We start from the raw sequence: 20,752 nt of genomic DNA on the forward strand, positions 1-20,752 counted from the left end.
ACCATTGAGTTAACTGTTGCTACAGTCATTACTAATCACTATCACTGAGTTAGCAGCTACATTAATTACTAATCACCACCACAAAGGTAACAATTACATTCATTACTAATCACTAACAATGAGTTAGCAGACACAGTCATTACTAATCACAACCATTGAGTTAACAACTACATTCATTACTAATCATTACTACTGAGATAGAATCTAAATTCATTACTAATCACTACCACCAAGTTTGCAGCTACATCCATTACTAATCACTACCACCGAGTTAGCAGCTACAGTCATTACTAATCACTACCACTGAATTAACTGCTACAGTCATTACTAATCACTACCACCGAGTTAGCAGCTACAGTCATTACTAATCACTACCAATGAGTTAACAGCTACAGTCATTACTAATCACTACCACTGAATTAACTGCTACAGTCATTACTAATCACTACCACTGGGTTAACATCTACAGTCATTACTAATCACTACCAATGAGTTAACAGCTACAGTCATTACTAATCACCACCACTGAATTAACTGCTACAGTCATTACTAATCACTACCATTGAGTTAATATCTACAGTCATTACTAATCACTACCAATGAGTTAACAGCTACAGTCATTACTAATCACTACCACTGAGGTAACAGCTAGTCTTACAAATCACTACCACTGAGGTAAATGCAGCTACAGTAATTATTTAATGACACCAACCAGTTCAAAGCAGCCACAGACATAGCCTTGTCTTGTCTTCAGAATTGCACAGAGCTCTACCAAGGCCAGTTTAGTTGCTGTCAACTCACCAGCTCTGTCTTTCCTCTTACTTTAGCCGTAGGCTACCTGTGTTAGTCAGGCCAGGTCAGCCACTGACTAATGGAGTCTCCTCCACAGACAGTCCCCGCTATCCACCTCCATCCCATAATAATCTGTCTTGATCAGCAGTCTGCCATGGCTAACCTTTGCCTCATTTCGTCAGAAAGGATCAGTCTGTTATATGGTCCTGAACGGATTACTGTAGCACCTGTCTCTCCCATGGACTTATGGTGTGTTCCATTTACCTCGGAAGTTGGAACTCGGAACTGGGAATCACGTCACACCCGAGTTAACAGAAGGTTACTGCGTTATAGTGTCCAAAGTCAGAAACCAAGATGGACGCCTCCATTAAAGCCTTTGTTGTGGTAATACTTTGTGCTAATGTTTTTCATTGTATTTCATTATGTGACTTCTTTTTAATCGGCCATTCTGTAACCGGTAGCCTAAACTGCAACCTGGACAGGCGAGTGCTCTTCAGAACATTGTGACTATTTCAACGTTTTTAAATTACATTGAACTATAAACAGTAATTTTCCTAATTTATAATACTAGTCTGCTAAATAGCATACGTATAATGTCCATTTTACTGTTGATACAAGGTGCTGCCATCTTGGATTACCAACTCAGGGCTTTCCGAGTCGGAATTCCGATTTGATGGGCGTTCCAGTTCAAACTTCCGACTTGGAACTCGGAACTTCTGACCTCCGAGTACAAATAGAACGTGACATTACTCACAGACAGTCGCAGCCCACTGAAGACTAATGGAAACTGTGCTGGTTTCCTCCTTGCCACCAATACAGTTGGTGGTTGGGGGTTGAGGAACATGTTTGTTTCAATGACATTCACTCTGATTGGCTTACGATTTGCTTGACTCCTCCTCCCTCTCCACAGTAAAAGGCCATGACCTGACATGCTGGTTTTGGGGCTAATTTATTTCTTTTTTACTGTCGTACTTTTCTTCCACTGTGACGTTGTTTACTTCTTTGACCTCCTCAGAGTGAATCTACTATTCCAGAGGTATTTCGATACTGCCATTAAATACCGTAGAGGCCATGAAATGGGTACACAAGCAAATTAAATGAATTACTTGTCTGAAAAACCTACAAAAAAATGTCCCTGGAATGACCCAGGGAATGAAACCTGTTATACTGAACCTAGAAGCTGAAATTGTATGTATTTGTGGCCTTGTTATTTTTCTGCAAACTAGTAAAACTCACATTCGTCTAATTAAGTTTCACCTTGGTAATTCTCTCTGGTTGCCAGTCCCCTAGGTTTTACATCTGCAGCTAGGTTTAATGGTTTATTAAGAGAGGGAGAGTCGGCGTCGAAATAACCCCATAGCTGTGAGACTTCTGTAATTTAGCATGACAAGTAGCCAAACAGCATGCACTTAGCATAATGGCAGTCAGATGTGGCGGTAGCTGGGGCCCGTGAGGAGGACTGGTGAGGCCGAGGTATTTCTGTGGTGGATCAGAGAATGGTGCAGCGCCCACAGGAATGTCTAGTCAGCCTTACACACACCCCTGCTGGGCATCTAGCTCCACATCGCCTCAGCCTTGGAGAGGGGAACCAAGACAGCCGCTCGGAAAATAGGAGACTCTCTCACTCTCTCTCTTTCTCTTCCTCCTCTCTCACTCTTTCACTCACTCTCTCTGTTTCTCTTCCTCCTCTCTCACTCTTTTACTCACTCGCCCCCTCTTTCCAAAAGCGAATCATGCTGAGTAAATTCCCTTAAGCTAGATCAGAATGTTTCCCTCAATCTTATATACACTTTCCAATCTTTTAATTTCATACTCGATCTTTAGGGAACATTTTCAATTCCAGTGTTTTATGATGCACTGAAATGAAATGTCATTACAGTATATCCCCCTAAAGACAGACGTGAAATTCAAATGAAACCTCAGATCCCCTGGTATTTGAATTTCAGGGCAATTTGGTCTTAGGTGTTGATAAGGCTGTTATGTTGTGCAGTGTCTGGTGGGGATGTTTTTTTCTAATGAGATCAGAGCTAAGCTCTTCTTCTCCTGCAGGGGGTTTGTAGCAGTGAGATGATCAATGGATTGTTTCTGTTCCAGTTCGACCTCCCTCCCTGGTGACAGTCGTCCAACAGGCTGGAGATCATAAAACTAACGGTCGTTTTCAAACGGGTGGACAGGTAGACGGGTACTTTCTGTATTTAAGGGATTGAAAAGATAGATGAACATCGATAACCTGACGTCCCAGAGCATGTTGCCTACTGAATATATCACACCGTCTTTTGTGTAAAAGAATTTAGCCTCCTTCTATAATAGTTCCAGATTTCTCCTGACTAGTCTTACAACATGGAGAATGACTGGAGATTGGTTGAATGCTCATGCTCCTCAAAATGGTCCCCATTGTCTACATTCATGCAGTATTCAAACTCTGCCAATAGCTGGTCTATTGTATTAGTGTGTATTAGTGTGATTGAGGCAGTCGGAGAGTCTTTATGACTTTTCGCTCTCCTTCAGTCTGCCTGTCTGCCCGCCTTTCTGTCTATCTGCCTGTCTGCCCGCCTTTCTGTCTATCTGCCTGTCTGCCTGCCTTTCTGTCTATCTGCCTGTCTGCCCGCCTTTCTGTCTATCTGCCTGTCTGCTGCACATCATCACAACTCCAGTAGCATTGTTTAAATCCTTTGTTTGTCTCTCTCTTTCACGTTTCCACTTGGTTTTTTCTCTGTGTCCCTCTTTGTTTCAGTTTAGACATTCCAGTGAAGAGCGGCCATAATGTGGGTGTAGGCATCAAATCCACTCTTTCTGCTTTATGGCTCTAGTTTGCTCAAAATTCAATGTTGATGAGGAGACCATTTTGAACCAGCTGCCACAAACGTTTTGTGATACATCCATAAAAGACATTTCACTGTCCATCTGAGTCCCTAAACAAAATGCTAAAACCATCCTGAACCAACATTTTTATTTAACTTTCGCAGAAGATGTCCATAGCCTTATGTTATGGCATAATGTTAGAGCTTTCCAGAATTACTAATTTAGGGAGAATCTGCCAAGATCTGTCTACAAAACTTGGTGGAACTCTAAACTACCCACACAGTTGGTTTTCCAGAGTGTTGCTGAGAGTAGAAATGGGTGTTCGGGAGTTTTGACCCACAATAATTTGGAAGCTTCCTCTCATGACAAGCACACCATGGAGACCCCTTTTTTTTCTAACTCTGTGACATTTTGCACGGTAATGTTCTGCTGTTCTGTGTTAAAAGTCACACTTAATATCCATGACCCATCTCTCTGTGTATGTCCACCAGTAGGTCATAGACCACGTGCTCACCTCACCCCATAGCACATTTCAGTAGCATGAACAGAGCCTGATAGACAGTTTGATGTATCGCACCAATCCCCTGTGTTCCATATCAAACCCCATTCATAAACTATACTACAATCTGTGTGCATGGTTCTCTTTTTGCTTTCCTCTGGTTTGAGCCCAGCAAGTGGCTAAGGGGTTGATACTCCACGGGTCCCTACAGCCTTGATTTGCTGTACTTATAGAGCAGATATCATTTTCAGCTTGGCTCGCCTTTCAGCTTGAGGCGTCTTTGCTTTGTAAGCAGGGTGGGTCCATGGTTGGCTTAACAGTGATAGACAGAGTTGAGTTCATGGCAGCTCCTCCAGCCCGTTCTCAGGGATTACGAACTGAGGGAGGGAGTTTGTGTGTGTGTGTTGGATGGTCACTATTTAAGTGAGGACATTGGGGCCGGTCCTCATACACGCTACAATTATTTTAGGCTTTGGGTTAAGTTTAGGGTTAGGGTTAGAGTTAGGTTTAGCATAAGGGTTAGGATTTAGTTCATTAACCCTACTTTTAGGGTTAGGTTCTGGGACCTAGGGAAAATAGTTTTTATTTGTGTGTTACATTTCCAGTCCTAACTTTGAATGGAATTCTGTTGTGTGTGTGTGTGTGTGTGTGTGTGTGCGCACACACGCTTGTGTGCACACATGTCTGTATATAGACACCATGGACTATATTAGATAAAACTTGGCAGCTGTTTTAAAAAAAAAAGAATCTCAGTTGTACGAAAGTTTAAATTCCCACACAGCACTCAACAAAACGTTTACAGATTGAAACAAAAAGAATCACTACTGCCTGAACTCAAGCATGTGTTTTTATTTCTTTGCTCCAAAGGAACAATGTTGTTCCAGACTATTTGGTAAATGTGGTTACTGGATTTGATTAAATGGACTCCTATGTCAGGGAGTTAGTGTGGTTAAACAGCAGAACAGGGATATTGCAGACTGTGGAAAGTCACTGGAGTTGGGGTGTACCAGTGGGTATTTGACGCTCCACTGAGTCAGTTCTCTAGCAGTTCTCCCTCTCGGTTTCACTCTGTCCCTTTCTCTCTTCTCTGTCTCTATCTGCCAGTCCTTTCTCTCTTCTCTGTCTCTATCTGCCAGTCCTTTCTCTCTTCTCTGTCTCTATCTGCCAGTCCTTTCTCTCTTCTCTGTCTCTATCTGCCACTCCTTTCACTCTCTGTCTCTCTCACTCTCTGTGTTAGTCACTTCTCTCTTCTCTTACAGTCTCTTTCTTAGTCTATATTCTCTCTCTCTCTCTTTCTCTCTCTCTCTCAAGCCCCCCCTCAGTCATCTCTATATTAGTACTGCTGCTCCTGTCATGTCCCAGCAGGTGATGATGTATTCCTAATGAGCTTTGGGTTTCAGTGTAGCGTGACTCTCACCTTAACCCCCCCACCCACCCACCCACCCACCCATCCTCTCCACTGTCCCGGTCCTGCCCTACTCCATCAGGCGCACATCCTGGACAAATATTGGCTTTTTATTAGAGGAGGAGCGAGCCGTCGCTCAGTCACTCACCGCCATCCACCTCTGATTCTTTTGGCTCTCTGTGCAATCAGACGAGGTGGAGAGGAGAGCGGTGTCGTTTCATTAAGGTGTAGATTGCACCGTGCGCTGCTCTGTTTGCTAGCTGGTGCACTAAAAAAGATGGTCTACCACCTTCAAATAAATTGTCAGTGATTTCATTTCAGCCTCCCCACCAGGTCCTCGTTATAAAGAATGCGTGTGTTGTGCACCAGGTTTAGGACCTGTTTATTCACGGTTTGTTGACATGTTCTTCCCCAGATCTCAGGAAGACGTTTGACCAGGAGCCTCTGGGAAAGGAAGTCTCTCTAGAACAGGAAGTGCTTCTTCAGTGCCGCCCACCAGAAGGGATCCCTGCTGCTGAGGTAAGGGTTCATGTCTCCCTGTCTCAGTGACATACTGGTCACTTTTCTTCAAATAAAGGAACAGACATTGGCCAATCCAGTAGGGCGCTTTAGCCGGTTTGCGTGCACTTACCAAGTCACGCTGAACACGAAGAACTTCTCTCTGGAACTGCTCTAAGCAGCCTAAAGCTTTGGCCCCATAATGTCAGCTACACTGGGACCTCACGTCATAACCGCGTCTCAACTCCTCCCTAACAGATGGCAACTCTAACTTCCCTCCTCCCTCTTGATCCTGACAAACAGAGCTGGCTCTGCCACAACAAACGTGACAAAGCAATGAGTCTTACATCTCTTATGACAACACTGTGCTTTCTGGCCCTCTTTGTGCTCGTTTTCTTACCCGCAGATACCGTCTGTGAAAACCCTTCAACTGCACTTCCTGCAGGGAAGATTAGCCAAATGAACTGGCCTGATCTGAAGAGTGGTTTAGTAGCGGAGCTGCAGGGGAACGATCGAGCTAGGTTCCTCTGCCTGAATTACCATTGCATACTAATGTGGGGCCGTGAACGACATTCCTGGAGGCTTATTTGATAAACGTGTAATAATCGTGATTTTATTTGTGATTGTATCATTTTCAGGGGCCTGCTCGATAACAGATTAGTCGCATTTTACCTGCCGCCCGATACCGGTTCAAGAGGAGTGTCTGAACTGAATTAGGTCGGGTCTGTAGCTTAAAAGAAGTTACATCTTGTATCAAAATATTAAATGGATTACTGTTCCACGCATTTCCTAAAGGCTGGCCGGTCATCCCGCTTTGGTTAATGGAGGGAAACATGTTGTTATCTGCAATAAGAGCAGGCCTCCTCAACAGGGCCACTGTGAATATCCCGTCTGCTCCCAGGAGCAGAGCTACCCACAACATGTCCTCTCCATTCTACCTAGCAGTGTGGTGGAGAACTCAAAGACACATTGCAAGGATAGAGATAGTGGAGCGAGGCTGAAAGGGAGGGACGGAAAGAGAAAGACAAAAAGGCAGACGCAGAAAAGGGTGTTTGGGAGAGAATGAGAGGGAGAGAAAATATGTATACCGAGAGTTATGGTGTGTGAGAGAATTGTGAGCCTCGGCATGAGTTTTTCTCAGGTCTGATCTCTGAAAAGGCCTGCGCCTGACCCGAAAAAGCAGAGTTAAGCGACTGGAACTGCCTTGCCTTTATTGCCACTGAGGAGTGCTGACAGACGAAAAATGGAACTAAGTCGCGGGCCAAGCTCTCTGTCAAACTCGCCTTCTAACTTCCTCTAATCTGCGTCTACTGGTGACTCCGACTGTTTGTGTCGGTGATGCCAATCAAGCCTCTCTCTGATTGGCTCGGCGGGATAATTAAGACGCAGCAGGAGCACAATTACGATGACACATCTGTGCTCATCAGGACCTTACTGTTACTTCAGCAACACAGCTGTGCACTGATGGAGCTGATGGAATCACTGTCATCACTGTCATCATCATCGAGCGAGGAGCATGAAGCCTGAGTGGAATGGCAGTTTGTATTCCGAAAGTGGGTGGGGGGGGTTGGGGGGTACCGGATTGATGTGGAAGCCTAGGCAGACCGCCACTGCTTGTGGAGAGAGGCAGACATCCAACGCCATGAATTACTCACATGCCCTTACCTCACTTGAAAAATAAAGGCAACAGTCCATTACTTGGTATTTTTCTTATTTTCTGAAGTAAAACACAGCTGTTGAAAAAGGAAAAAAAAGACCCTGATCCTGAGAGCCTTTTTCCTCTCTCCGTTTGTCAGGCGTTTTCTCACAAACGCTTCAGGAACCCGGCTGGGGAAAAACAGATGGGCCCCGAGTCTGTGGCTGTGTATGCATCTGCAGAAATATGTAACTGAGTCACTGCAGATGAAAGGTCTGTCATCTTCCAGCCACACGGAGACAGAGAGGGAGGGGGAGAGCTGTTGAGATTGGCCGGGTTTGGATCCAGCGGGCTGTACCAGGCTGTGATAGTGGATGACCACGGCCAGGCCAGGGGAGAGAGGCTGAGGCGAAGAAGGAAGGAAGGACCTGGTGTGGAGGACAGGCTGCGGTCCAGGTCGCACCGCCCATTCTGCTCACGTCTTACGCTTTGCGTCTTTACGCTAAATCTCTTAGATGCGTTGTTGTGCATTCTGCTGGCATTCCAGGACTACACGGTGCTATCCATGGATTCACATCATATACACACCCACACAACAATGGTGAACGCATGCTGGTGTTTATACACCCACACACACACACATTTGAGATAGCGCTCATACTTATACCGGCACACCCATCAAAAATATTTTAGGTTTTACCCTTGTTCTAACCATAACTCCAGTTGTACCTTTAAGCGTAAACCTAAAGTTTTCATATAGTTTTATTTCTTTAAAAAAAAAAATGTCCACATGTATAGCAAATGGCCGACACACACACAAGCACAAACATCATATTCAATTCTATTCTAAATACTATAAATACTACATACTAAAGAAATAGGATGTTTTTTTCCGTGGACGAGCAGTTCTGCCCTGGTGACATTTTAAAAGGGTTTTCAACAGGGAATCCATAAGGACATCAATGCTCCACACCAGCCACAATAATGAGACATCATTCGTTATCCCAGTTACATACCTGCTAATCTGAGATTGCAGAGGGAGTCACTTCTCCTGTTGACCTTTTACAATATTAATCTGCTTCTAAGTATTACTTTGGCCTTTGTTCCTCTCCATTGTTTGGATTCGTGCCCACAGTATTCTTTCATGTTATGAGAATGAAACCAAAGAGGATAAAAATCCACACTAAACCAACCGACACTGAGGAAGAATCCATGGCTTCGGGCCTCACAGACCTTTCACACATTCTTTGCTGTTGTACTTGGTGGTAGTCACACACTCTAGCTGCTCGACACACACACACACACACACACACACAGTATTAAGAAAACAAGCAGCAGCAGACATTTATGTTGGCTCCCTTCACCAACATTACAAATGGAGCTTTGGCCTGAGAGGACTGAAACAGTGGGATTGAGGTTTCTGAAATAGCACAGCGGTTGAGTCATTTAAATGAGTCTTCTGTGCTCTCCGAATACAATAGACATGAACCAGGCTCCCCTGGAAGTCATTGTTACATATGTTTCCATCCCCATACATATTTAATGTGCTTAATCAAGAGCAGAGGGAAAATGTAATGTGAGAGGCTATTCTAGTGGGTTGGTGAAAAAGACCACCATTTTAATTCCTTACGGTTTCTGTAAAGCTGAGCGAGACCATAGAAGTGAGGGCGGGTGGGTGGCGGGGGGTAGAGGGAGGAAATCCAAGTAGGGAAAATACTTTCTGGCCCCCCCATGAGGTGGGACCCTTCTCTTTCATTACCTCTGTGAAGCTCTTTCATTAAAGCCCAAAGGGTCAGCTCACACTAGCTACAGACAGTCTGTCCCTTACAAAACATCAATATGTGGCCAACTGCTCATAAAACTGACTTAAATCTGCCTTCCTGAAAGAACTCAGCTTTATCGTTCCCCCTCCCATTTTTCTTCTTTTCTTTCTTCCCTTTCTGCCTCGCGTCCCTCTCCCCTCTTCAGAGGACTTGTCACAGCCCTGAGATAAAGACGGGTTCAGGGGTGACGCAGCGCCACTGCCATTCTGCCGGGCCTGTTGCCATGGAAGCAAGCTTTTAATTCAGGCATCTCGTCGGTCCAACGGGGTCCTGCCGTGTTATCATGGGCAACTAGTCATGGGGGCTCGACGGGGAAGAGGCCCCTAAGTCCAAACGGATTTACAATTACACACCGAAGACAGGCGAGGGGATTTGAGAGGGCTAGGGACCAGAGCAATCTCCCTAAACCAGCTTTTCTCAAACCAAGGTCCGTGGACCAGCGCTGGTCCATACACGAATACCTGCCAGTCCATGGCAAATCCCTCGTGGCAGAAGTCCTGCTGATTGCATTGGATTTATCTCAATTCACTGGATGTGGCCCCTAGTTAATTGTGACTAAAGCACTAACCTCCTGGTGTCAGATGGTAGGCTACTTACAGAACACCTTCATTCCTGTAAATTTGCTTTTAGTTGGATCTATATAATGTAAGCTCAAATAAGGACATTAACATTTACGTTTCGTCATGTCTTGATGGACCTAGTTAATACAGTATCTAAACAACTTACTGTCCCTGGCCGGCCTGCATTTCCTGTTTCTCTACATTCCGTGTAACCCATTCTTCAGTGGAGGAATATTTTTAGCCCCAGTCCTTCTATGCAGGGAAGGTTAAGGCGTAAAGTACACATCAGGCCGGCAGTCGGGTCACCTTGTCAGAGAGGAGCAGGAGCGCGTCCTCATTCGTACGCCGCCAGACGAGGAGAGCGCAGGAGGAGACGAGAGACAGGGCAGTGGGTGTCAACAGTAAAAGCACTTCTGAGGGCCTGGTCGCGGCAGAACCGGCAGAGGAACAGGATGTGTGTGTTCATTAGCAGGGCCCAGGGGGAGAGAGTGTGTCCGGAGGCCAGGACTAATCCCCACAGCGACCAACCCAATGACTGCCCTTAAGGCTGCTGCTTGTCAATCATCTCAGTCGTGATGTGTTCCTGGGGTCTAGTTACTGGACTGTCTCGATCTCATTCCTCTCTGGCTCCCTGCTTTCTTAAATTGTCTGTATGTGTATCTTAAAGTCAGTACGGTCAAACCCGAACCACGGCGTCAGAACAGGTTAATGAGCTGTTGCTCACGGCAGAAACCCACGGCAGAAACTGTCCTAGAGTATAGGACACAGAGATGGGCGATGACTTCCTGGATGTTTGACATGGTTGTGAGGTGGCCTCCATGGCTATTCAACTCAGCCTGTTTTCCTCTTCAGTCAGTCAAAGCCTATGTAGAGCGGTATCACATCTATGTATATTCCCGTACAAGGGAAGCTATACTGTCGTTAATATACACGCTGGTTCGTCACGTATTTTCTTATTTGTCGTCGGGGCAGATTCCGAGATGGTGGCTTGATGTCTAGTTCACTGGGATTTTATATGAATTCTGCTCCCTTGTATGACTCATTCTTCAGGTGTTTGATTTGTTCTGTAGCGCAGACATACAGTATGTATTTATATAGTACTATGTAAAATGAATAAATTACTCTTTCAGGATGTTTACTCCAAGTGATCAGTCGGTTACATGATGAAAGAGCCGACCTGTCAGTCAGACCTCGGCAGAACGGATGCAACCCGCTTCATTGGAATATGTTCCCTCAGTGATTTGGCTCATTTTTCCTACCATCTAAAGGAACCAGCTGCCCCGCCCGTGTCCCCATGTTTTCCACCCCTGTGTTCCACAGGTTCATCCTGCACCTTGCTCTGTATGTCTTGCTCTGTATGTCTTACTCTGTATGTCTTGCTCTATATGTCTTGCTCTATATGGCAGGGCGTTACATCTTTCCCCACTTACTTACAGGATGAAGTTGTTAGGTGTAAGAACAAGAAGTCCTGCCGCCCATTTAACATGTCCCGCCCCCCCGCCCCCCCCCCAGCGGTCCTCCCTTAGATGGTGGGGGCAGAAATGGCGTGACATCTCCAGGATGGGGGACAGTTTGAATGGCAAGTGGCAATGCCACCCAGGGGACAATTAGAGCAGAAGACAAGCCTCTCTGAAACAACTGACCTCCAGTGTCTCCTTGACCTCCAGCGCTAATTAGGGCATCTGCCTGATGGGGCTTCCTGTGTCTGTTTCGACTGGACACACACAGACACTCACTTCAGAGTCTTCATTTCCACATACCAGATCCTGTGGGAATATGTATATGAGCTAGCCAGAAATGGTGTGTTGATAGTGGAATTACTGTAGTGTTTTTGTCCTCTAAGCAGATTTGAATAAAGTACTCATTGTTCATGAAAAAGCAAACAGTTTTGTCTCTCAAAAAGGTAGAGCTTTGGGCCAATACAATGCACAAGGGAGAGAGAGTTTTGTTTCATTTAACATGCACCTTTTACTTTCATCTCGTTAAGAGGAAAAACACAGGATGAATGTGAAATGCCATACCTCATAATGTAAGTGCATTATCATTATTATTAGTATGTGCGTTATCATGTCGTCCATTATGGCCGACCTGCTCCGTCTCTCTCCCTCGTCGTCATGACAGTACTGTAGGTGTCAGTGAGAAACACCGCCTCCCATCGTTTCTCTCCCTCTCTTTCCATCTGTCCTTCTCTCCTCCCACACCACACTTTCTCATTATACACTGACTCTTCTTATCCTCTTCTTTTTTCCCTCTGTGTCTGTCTGTGTGTACTCTCCCTCTGCCCCTCAGTCCTCAGTCTTTCTACGGCCTCTCGGTCGCTCCCCCTGAATGTGTACTTGTCCTCTGTTGTCTTTTTCCTTGTCCTCTGTCACTCTACCTCACTCTTGGTCTATATGTGCGTTTCTCTCTTTTCTCTGACTTTGGATCTTCCTCTCTGTAAGGCTGTTAAACATGTGACGAATGCTCTCTGTTAACAACAAGAATGACAAGAACTCTGCAAATTAAACACGTTGCAAACGGGCACATGCCAATCAGTAACAAGCTGTGTGTGCGTGTGTGTGTGTGTGTGTGTGTGTGTGTGTGTGTGTGTGTGTGAGGGCCACAGGGGGTCTGAATGCTTCTTTATTCTGATCACTCACATTAGGTATTTTTACAAATGGTTTTAATTGTATCCTTGGTCTAAAACCAAACACCAAAACCAATTGTATCTGTTGTACTAAACCTTAACCCTTTATCCTCATGGGGACTGGCGGAATATCTCAGTGAGGTTGAGTTTTCCTTCTTTTATTTTCCTTGTACACAAACACACACACACACACACACACACACACACACACACAAGCTTTCTTTTTTTTATGCACTAGAGTTTGCACCTCTTCGTCATGCCTCTTTTCCCTCCCTCCTCCTGCTAGCACTAAAAAGGTCTTTTGTTCAATTTTTAATTACCCTCTCACATAAAACAGCTCTTGACTTCTGAACGCATCGCATTTGGAGAGGCTGCCGCCCTGATTGGTGCAAAATTGGATAACCACCTCTTTGTGCCGACTGTCAATCTCCATTTACAAGAACAGGCTTTTCACTTATCGAAGGCTGTGGTTAACAGAAAAATATGTCATGGTTTCACCAGAAATGTTCATGTCTCTGAAATGTGTTCTACTTAGTTGCATCTTTGTCATTTGTTTAATTGAATGCTTTGTTACGAGCCTTTTCTAAATCAATCAGTCCTTTGAAGAGAGAATAGGCCTGAAACACTGCGATACACAATACTTCTCACAGGTGTTTTTAACACAAGCTGTATTAACAGGAAATCTTCACAGCTAAGGTGATCTGGCCTCGCTAATGCTCATCATACTTGTCAGCCTCATACAATTTAAGGAGGTCTGAATGGTTGTGTTGGTCATTTTAGCACAAGGCCATGTGTGTTTCACATCCCTGAACACACACGGGAACACGCATCCCAGAGCACACACAGGACCACACATGCCTGAACACACACATCCCTGAACACACGCAGGGAACACACACACAGGACCACACATGCCTGAACACACACAGGAAACACACACACAGGACCACACATGCCTGAACACACACATCCCTGAACACACACAGGGAACACACACACACAGGACCACACATCCCTGAACACACACATCCCTGAACACACACAGGGAACACACACACAGGACCACACATGCCTGAACACACACAGGAAACACACACACACAGGACCACACATCCCTGAACACACACATCCCTGAACACACACAGGGAACACACATCCCTGAACACACACATCCCTGAACACACACAGGGAACACACATCCCTGAACACACACAGGGAACACACATCCCTGAACACACACAGGAAACACACATCCCTGAACGCACACAGGAACATGCCTCCCAGAGCACACACAAGACCACACATGCCTGAACACACACAGGACCACACATGCCTGAACACAGAGGAGCACACATCCCTGAACACACACAGGGAACACACATCCCTGAACACACACAGGGAACACACATCCCTGAACACACACAGGGAACACACATCCTTGAACACACACAGGAAACACACATCCCTGAACGCACACAGGAACATGCCTCCCAGAGCACACACAGGACCACGCATCCCTGAACACACATCCCTGAACACACATCCCTGAACACACACATCCCTGAACACACACAGGGAACACACACATCCCTGAACACACACAGGGAACACACATCCCTGAACGCACACAGGAACATGCCTCCCAGAGCACACAGAGGAACACACATCCCTGAACACACAGAGGAATACACATCCCTGAACACACACAGGGAACACACATCCCTGAACACACAGAGGAGCACACATCCCTGAACACACAGAGGAACACACATCCCTGAACACACACAGGGAACACACATCCCTGAACACACACAGAGGAGCACACATCCCTGAACACACAGATGAACACACATCCCTGAACACACACAGGGAACCCACATCCATGAACACACACTGGGAACACACAGGTTACACACATCCCAGAAAACTCTGGAAACACACAACCCGGAACACACACAAAACACAGATCCCTGAACACACTGGAGCTTTAGGAAAATGTACCAGTGTCTCAGCAAGCCAGGCCGGCCGAGGCCGCTATCACTCCACTGAGTTAAACCAACACACACACACACACACTGCATCCACATACTCCTGTTTGTGGGTTGTTTGCTCATTGCCTCAGTAAATGTAGTGATGCATATAATCACTTGTGCATGTCTCCCTCCCCGTGGATTTATATGTAATCCTTATTGATTTACCTCACTGCAGTTTTATGATTACCTCAGGCATTATCGCTATTTGCTATCATTATGTTGATTAGTTTTTTGTTGCATTGGACCTATTGCACATCACTTTGACACGAGACCTTTACCTCGATTGGTCTTCCTATGCGGGATTAAGGGCGTGATTACCGAATGTGTTGTAAACAATTTGCTCTTGTTTCATTTGACCTTGTTTGGTTGAAACACTGTGGGGACCTGAGGAAAGTTTTGTAGCCAGAGTTCCTCATGGTGGATTGGGCCATTTCTTTCCAGCTACCTGATTAAACTACCGGAGCTGACAGACGCTGATGAAGATTCTGAAAATGTAAAGATGTACTGTAATGACACCAAACCATGTAAACCCTTTCAAATCAATAATTCACTTCAGATGTTTATGACACCCACATTTAGGACTACTACTTCATTTAATCCGAAAGGAGACCTCCTGTTCCATGTAGTTTAGATCCAGAGAACTGTCATCCCCCCTGTCATCTGTCGAGGAAATGAGAGTCGATCAGCGTTTCTTGATTGCGGTGCTTTGGTGGCTCTGTGATAAATGATACATGATGAGGCTATATCTAATGGGAGCTGAAGCTACGAAGCGGGAGGTCTTCAGCTCTACATTACAACTGGATAGGAGGCGAGATGTGAGGCGGTTTATTGTGTTGTCGTTCTGGGAAGTTGGAGTCAATGACGAGTCAGTCAACAGGGGAGGGGATGTTATCCTGTGTCCCCGCCGCACGGCACAGCATGGCTCAATGCCATTGATTTGCCTGATAAATGTTTATGGAGGAAAACACTCATAAGCACCCTATCAGCAAAGAGATACAACGTTGAGCATACAGAAGTTTTCCGTTGCTTATTGTTTTCCTGTTCTCTTTTGAAGTGAATCCGTCACACACACTCACGATCGGTGTGTGTGTGTGCAGTAGTATTATGTGATGTCGGATGCGTTGGGTTGGAGTGGGAGTTTTAAGCTGCAGTTAATTGCTGCCTATGTTGAAAGTAGCTCTGCCTTAAAGGAAAATACCACCCAAACACCATCTTCTGCTATTTGGTTCATTAGTGTCACAGAGGCACTTTTTGTATTTTGAAAGTTCTACATCTTCAAAACATTTTGGTTTCGATCAACAATGGACTAATGAAATGAATACCAGACAGAGAAACAGAAAGGCAGACGAGCAAGCAAAAAAGGCAAAGCGAGGCAAGCAGTTCTAGGCGAGAATGGCGCCTTCTGATGTGGTGTTTACTTATATCTATCTTCACAAAGCAGAGATGGTAGCGAGGCTTCACACTCACACCTATGGTGATCTGTCCGTGAGTCATCCTGATACTGGTTTTATAACAATGCCGATCAAAACAAAGGTCTTATCCTTTTCAGGCCCAGTGCACCCGCTTTTTCTAACAAAAGCCACTTGGATGTCCAATCACTTTGAGTCACTTAAGACCAGCAGCTCCAGTTTATTTACACTCAGCAGGGTTCATGTGGGAGAGTTACTTAAGTTCTTTCGATGTGTAGATCATGTGTCTTCCGATGGTTCTCTGACATTGGCTGGCGGAACAAACTTCTTATATCCTCAGCCCTGCTCTGATCTTATCTGGCATTTTCTGCTTCTCAGGAAGAAGCACAATGCGCAGGATGTGTCCTGCTCTGTTCAGCCCACTCTCTGTGCTATCAACGCATTCCCCAACTCTAACTAAACACAGGATGGCTGTTCTCCAGAGGAATCGCAGTCAGAGGACTCTGAGGAAAAGTGTGAAGAAGTCTTTGAAACTGATGATTCTGTCTTCGTCGGTTTTTGTAGAGCATACTGGTTCTTGCCAAAGGCCTTGCCTTCACACAAGAGGAGGAGAAGAGGAAGGAAAGTGTTTTTGTGATTTATGGTCAAATGAATGCCCCAAACGGTGCCCTATTCTCTGATTTTACCAGGAGTTCAATATCTGGATCATTTGGAAGAACGGAAGCTCACGAGGAAAGGTCAACCTTTCCAGTTCCAAGAATAACAGTAAATTACCTTCCCTCTCGCTGTCTGACTATACAGTATTACTTTGTTCTGTTCTAGGGAAATAAAAAGACAACATGATAGCTATTGACTTTTTATAGAAAGACTCTCCTCAGAGACATTCACAGTTGTGCTGTAAGTGGAGTTGAGCTTTATTGGAGTGGTGAAGGGAAGACTTGGAGGAGGAAAAAGTGTCTTTAACACTTTGGAAAGCTCCTTGTGATTTATTCCAGAGGAAATCAAGTTAACATGTCTGACTGCCCTGTCGTCCCAGTTTCATGTCTGCTCTCAACGACTTGTTTTGATGTTTACTGTTCCACGCTGAGAATATTACTCATGGTTCCCTCTACCATTCCTTCTCAATATCTCACTCACACGTGCTCTCTCTCTCTCTGTCTCTCTCTCTCTCTCTCTGTCCCTTTTCCCAGGTGGAGTGGCTAAAGAATGAGGAGATCATTGACCCTGCTGATGACCGTAACTTCTACATCACCATCGACCATAACCTGATCATTAAGCAGGCCAGATTATCAGACACCGCTAACTACACGTGTGTTGCAAAGAACATTGTTGCTAAGAGACGGAGCACCACCGCAACAGTCATCGTCTACGGTAATGACCAAATCCCTGATAAGCATATTTAAAGCATTCTAGGCATGGTACCCTGTCACATGGCTTCTCATCAAAATATGAAATATCTTGAAATATTGTCAGTTTCATCTTCTGGATCTGTTAATGATTCATTGATGTGTGCTGCATTATGGGAATCATGTAGGCCCACTAAGCAAAGTAGAGTCACCAGCTAGATGAAGGGGTTCAGAGAACCATATAATATTTAAAACTTGGTGAGAGCGTGGTTTTTGCTTACGTCCCTCAGAATTCCAAGAGAGGTACAGGATAATTGCTTGGCCTAGTGACATTTTCAGGACAGTTTTAGGAACTGTCCTGAAGAATTTGTATTTTCTTCATATTTAATCCAATAGAAAAAGTATCACTTTTCCCTGAACAATTCATAATGGTGTAAGACTAGTCAACTCAAGTTCTTCTGTGTTTTTTACCAGAACCACTCCTACATTATTAGATTAAAAAAAAACTTTTTCAGAGAACATTAGGAAAGCCTCCCAAAACAAAATCAAATGTTTTAAGGATTTTATATTAAAAATAAATATACAAAATTCTGTTCTGTGTTACTGTCCACTAATAGGCCACACCTGATCTCAATGATGTCTTGTTTGCTTTGAAATGGGATGTGTTTTGAATAGACTAACCATGAACAGCTTTCCTTCTTAGTAGCACAGTGGACTTTTTCCATTCATAGAGGACAGAATTCCATGCATAAAGAAGATCATAGGCTCTCACTGACATGTCACAATAAATAAATACTGCTTAAAGTCTAATGAGAGACAATTCCATGTGTCCAGTCTCTACTTCAAAAACATTACCCCATTACAGGTTAGTAGTTTTACCCGAAGTATTATTCAGTATCCTCAAATTATCCGTTCTTAGAGTGTTAATAAAACCTCCCTGGAAAACTTAAGCAACAAGAGTAAAATGTTTTTTGAATCACCCTGGAAACTAAAAATAAACGTAACTCAGTTTTACTGGTCGGGATGTTATGAGTCTGTTACGACAATCACTGTGAAACCAAGAATATCTGCTATCTGGGTACTGTATGTGTCAGTTCTTCTATAGATTTTTATAAATTTACACTATAAAGAATACTTTACACTCTGTACCACATTCACCTGTCTTCATCCAGCCTAAGGGGGTATCTGGGTGTTTTGAACTTCTTGACTTTTCTTTTCTGAGTCAAAACTGCACACACACACACACACACACACACACACACACACACTACACTGAAATATAACACCTTAACACTTTCCCACTGCAGTTCAACTTCATAATCTGCTGTAGTGGAAAACAATTGTTAAAACTGAAAGTTCATCAACAAGCAACTATGTCATCCCATCTGGAGTTATATTGAACTTGTGTGAATTAGCTGGAGCTGTCAGACTTTGTTACCTTTTAAATGTAATGGCTAGGCCATCAAGACCAAACCACTGCACCTCCTCTCCGCTGCTCCAGATTAGACCGTCGTGACAGCTCTGCCATTCTGGCTCACATCGTGACGACCATTTAGGCCTCAGGACTCCTTCTCCCTTGTGGGGAAACGTAACTGCCCACCCACTACGTCAACTTGTTAAGCCAGTCATCAGTCTGTCAGCTTGGCTAATCATCAACTAACAGACACCAGGCCATTTATAGCCTTAACCCACCTACACACAAACACAGACACTTGCGCACACACATTTTCATTTTATTCATATTGCTGCACTTGTGAGGACCTCAGTGGGAATAGTATGTAAACCCATTAAACGATGTTCCCAAAAACCTTAACCCTCAATTACATGAACATCTCAAACCAACCCCAAGTTCTAAATCTCAATGCCTAACCTGAACCTTAAAACCCAAATTCCATACCTCAGTCTAAATTGACTAAAACTTTTTGAGTGATGACTGGCAGAATGTCTTCACTTCCCCTGATGTCCATCGGTTGTGGTACTGGTCTGGCCTTCTGTTCCTTCTTAGTACGTATAGTAATAAGCACACACACGCACTCACACACACACAAACACAGGGCAACAGACACACACAAACACACAGGCAGACAAACACATAAAACTCTTAAAGCCAGACCAAAATGCGTGGAGGTTTATAGGAATTGAAGGCATCTCTGGGGTCAGTTAATGTCCTATTTGCTTATTGATCTATTTTAGTTGTCCTTCTTGACAGGGGTTGGGAGTGGTAGAGCATGTGTGTGTTTTCTGTGTGTGTGTTTTCTGTGTGTGTGTGTGTGTGTGTGTCAGCAGACTTTGGGGTGTTCAGAGACCCGGGTCGTTGTCCCTGCTTCACTAATGCAGTCTGGGAGGCCTGAGCCAGATAGCTGGGAAACCGCTTTGATGTCAGCTCATCCTTAAAAGAATGAACCAGCCTGCGTTGCATCAGTCCCCCATCCCCTGCATGCAGGCGCACGCACACATGCGTGCACTCACACACACACACGCACACACACCAGTCCCTGAAACTATAGATTGGAGAGTTCTGTCTGACAATAGTGATCCGAAAGAAAGAGGAGAGCGTGAAAGAGAGTGTGTTTCGAGATTGGTTTCGTAATTGCGAGAAAAGTCAGAGCAGCCCATTGGCTTCCCAGATACACAAAGGAGGACAGGCAGAGAGAGGGATAAAGAGAGAGAAAGGGAGTGAGTGTGAGAAAAAGGGATAGAGAAAAGGATAAACGTAGACAGAAAAGAGAAAGTCATGAATCCCAGAAGGAAAGAAAGACGGAAGAAATGTGGAGCTCAGGCTCCCCTGGAGTCTGGCGCTTGGGGCTTCACTCATCAGAAGAGCGTCACATTGTAAAGTCTTTGGCTCCGAGACCCTAAAATGCCACAGTCATGTTCTCAGCCACACAGGTGCCATTCTTCACCGGATTTATTCTGAGACGGGTGGAATTGCAGGAAAGGAAGAAGAGGTTTCAGGAATTCCGAAGATGGAAAATGCACCTACTGGAATAACCTGTCCACGAGACAAAATGACCGCTAGGGCTGACGGGCGACAGGAAGCATCCTGCTGGGTTCTCCTCCTCCCGTTTGTTCGGACTGAAAAGGGCCGAGTTGGGTCACGCAGTGTGTTTTGCTGAAGTGTTAAACCTGTCGTTGTCTCTGTTTCAGTGAATGGCGGCTGGTCCACGTGGACTGAGTGGACGGTTTGCAACAGCCGCTGCGGACGCGGATTTCAGAAGCGAACGCGGAGCTGCACTAACCCCGCCCCGCTCAACGGGGGCGCCATCTGCGACGGGCAAGGCATCCAGAAGCTGGCGTGCAACCCGCTGTGCCCAGGTAGTCAC

At 45.0% G+C, this 20,752-nt stretch overlaps 1 protein-coding gene across 5 annotated transcripts in view; it reads left to right on the forward strand.

The window, feature by feature from the left end:
- Nucleotides 1-20,752, forward strand: part of unc5c (unc-5 netrin receptor C) — a 137,047-nt gene that overhangs the window by 88,987 nt on the left and 27,308 nt on the right. For all 5 annotated transcript variants that reach the window (XM_010895667.3, XM_010895668.3, XM_010895669.3 and 2 more), the window contains exons 4-6: nt 5,914-6,017; nt 17,274-17,454; nt 20,577-20,744. In XM_010895667.3, coding sequence (XP_010893969.1) covers nt 5,914-6,017; nt 17,274-17,454; nt 20,577-20,744 — 453 coding nt within the window. The remainder of the gene's footprint in view (nt 1-5,913; nt 6,018-17,273; nt 17,455-20,576; nt 20,745-20,752) is intronic.

Source organism: Esox lucius, chromosome 14, assembly GCF_011004845.1.
Source record: "Esox lucius isolate fEsoLuc1 chromosome 14, fEsoLuc1.pri, whole genome shotgun sequence".
In the NCBI taxonomy this organism is placed as follows: Eukaryota; Metazoa; Chordata; class Actinopteri; order Esociformes; family Esocidae; genus Esox; species Esox lucius.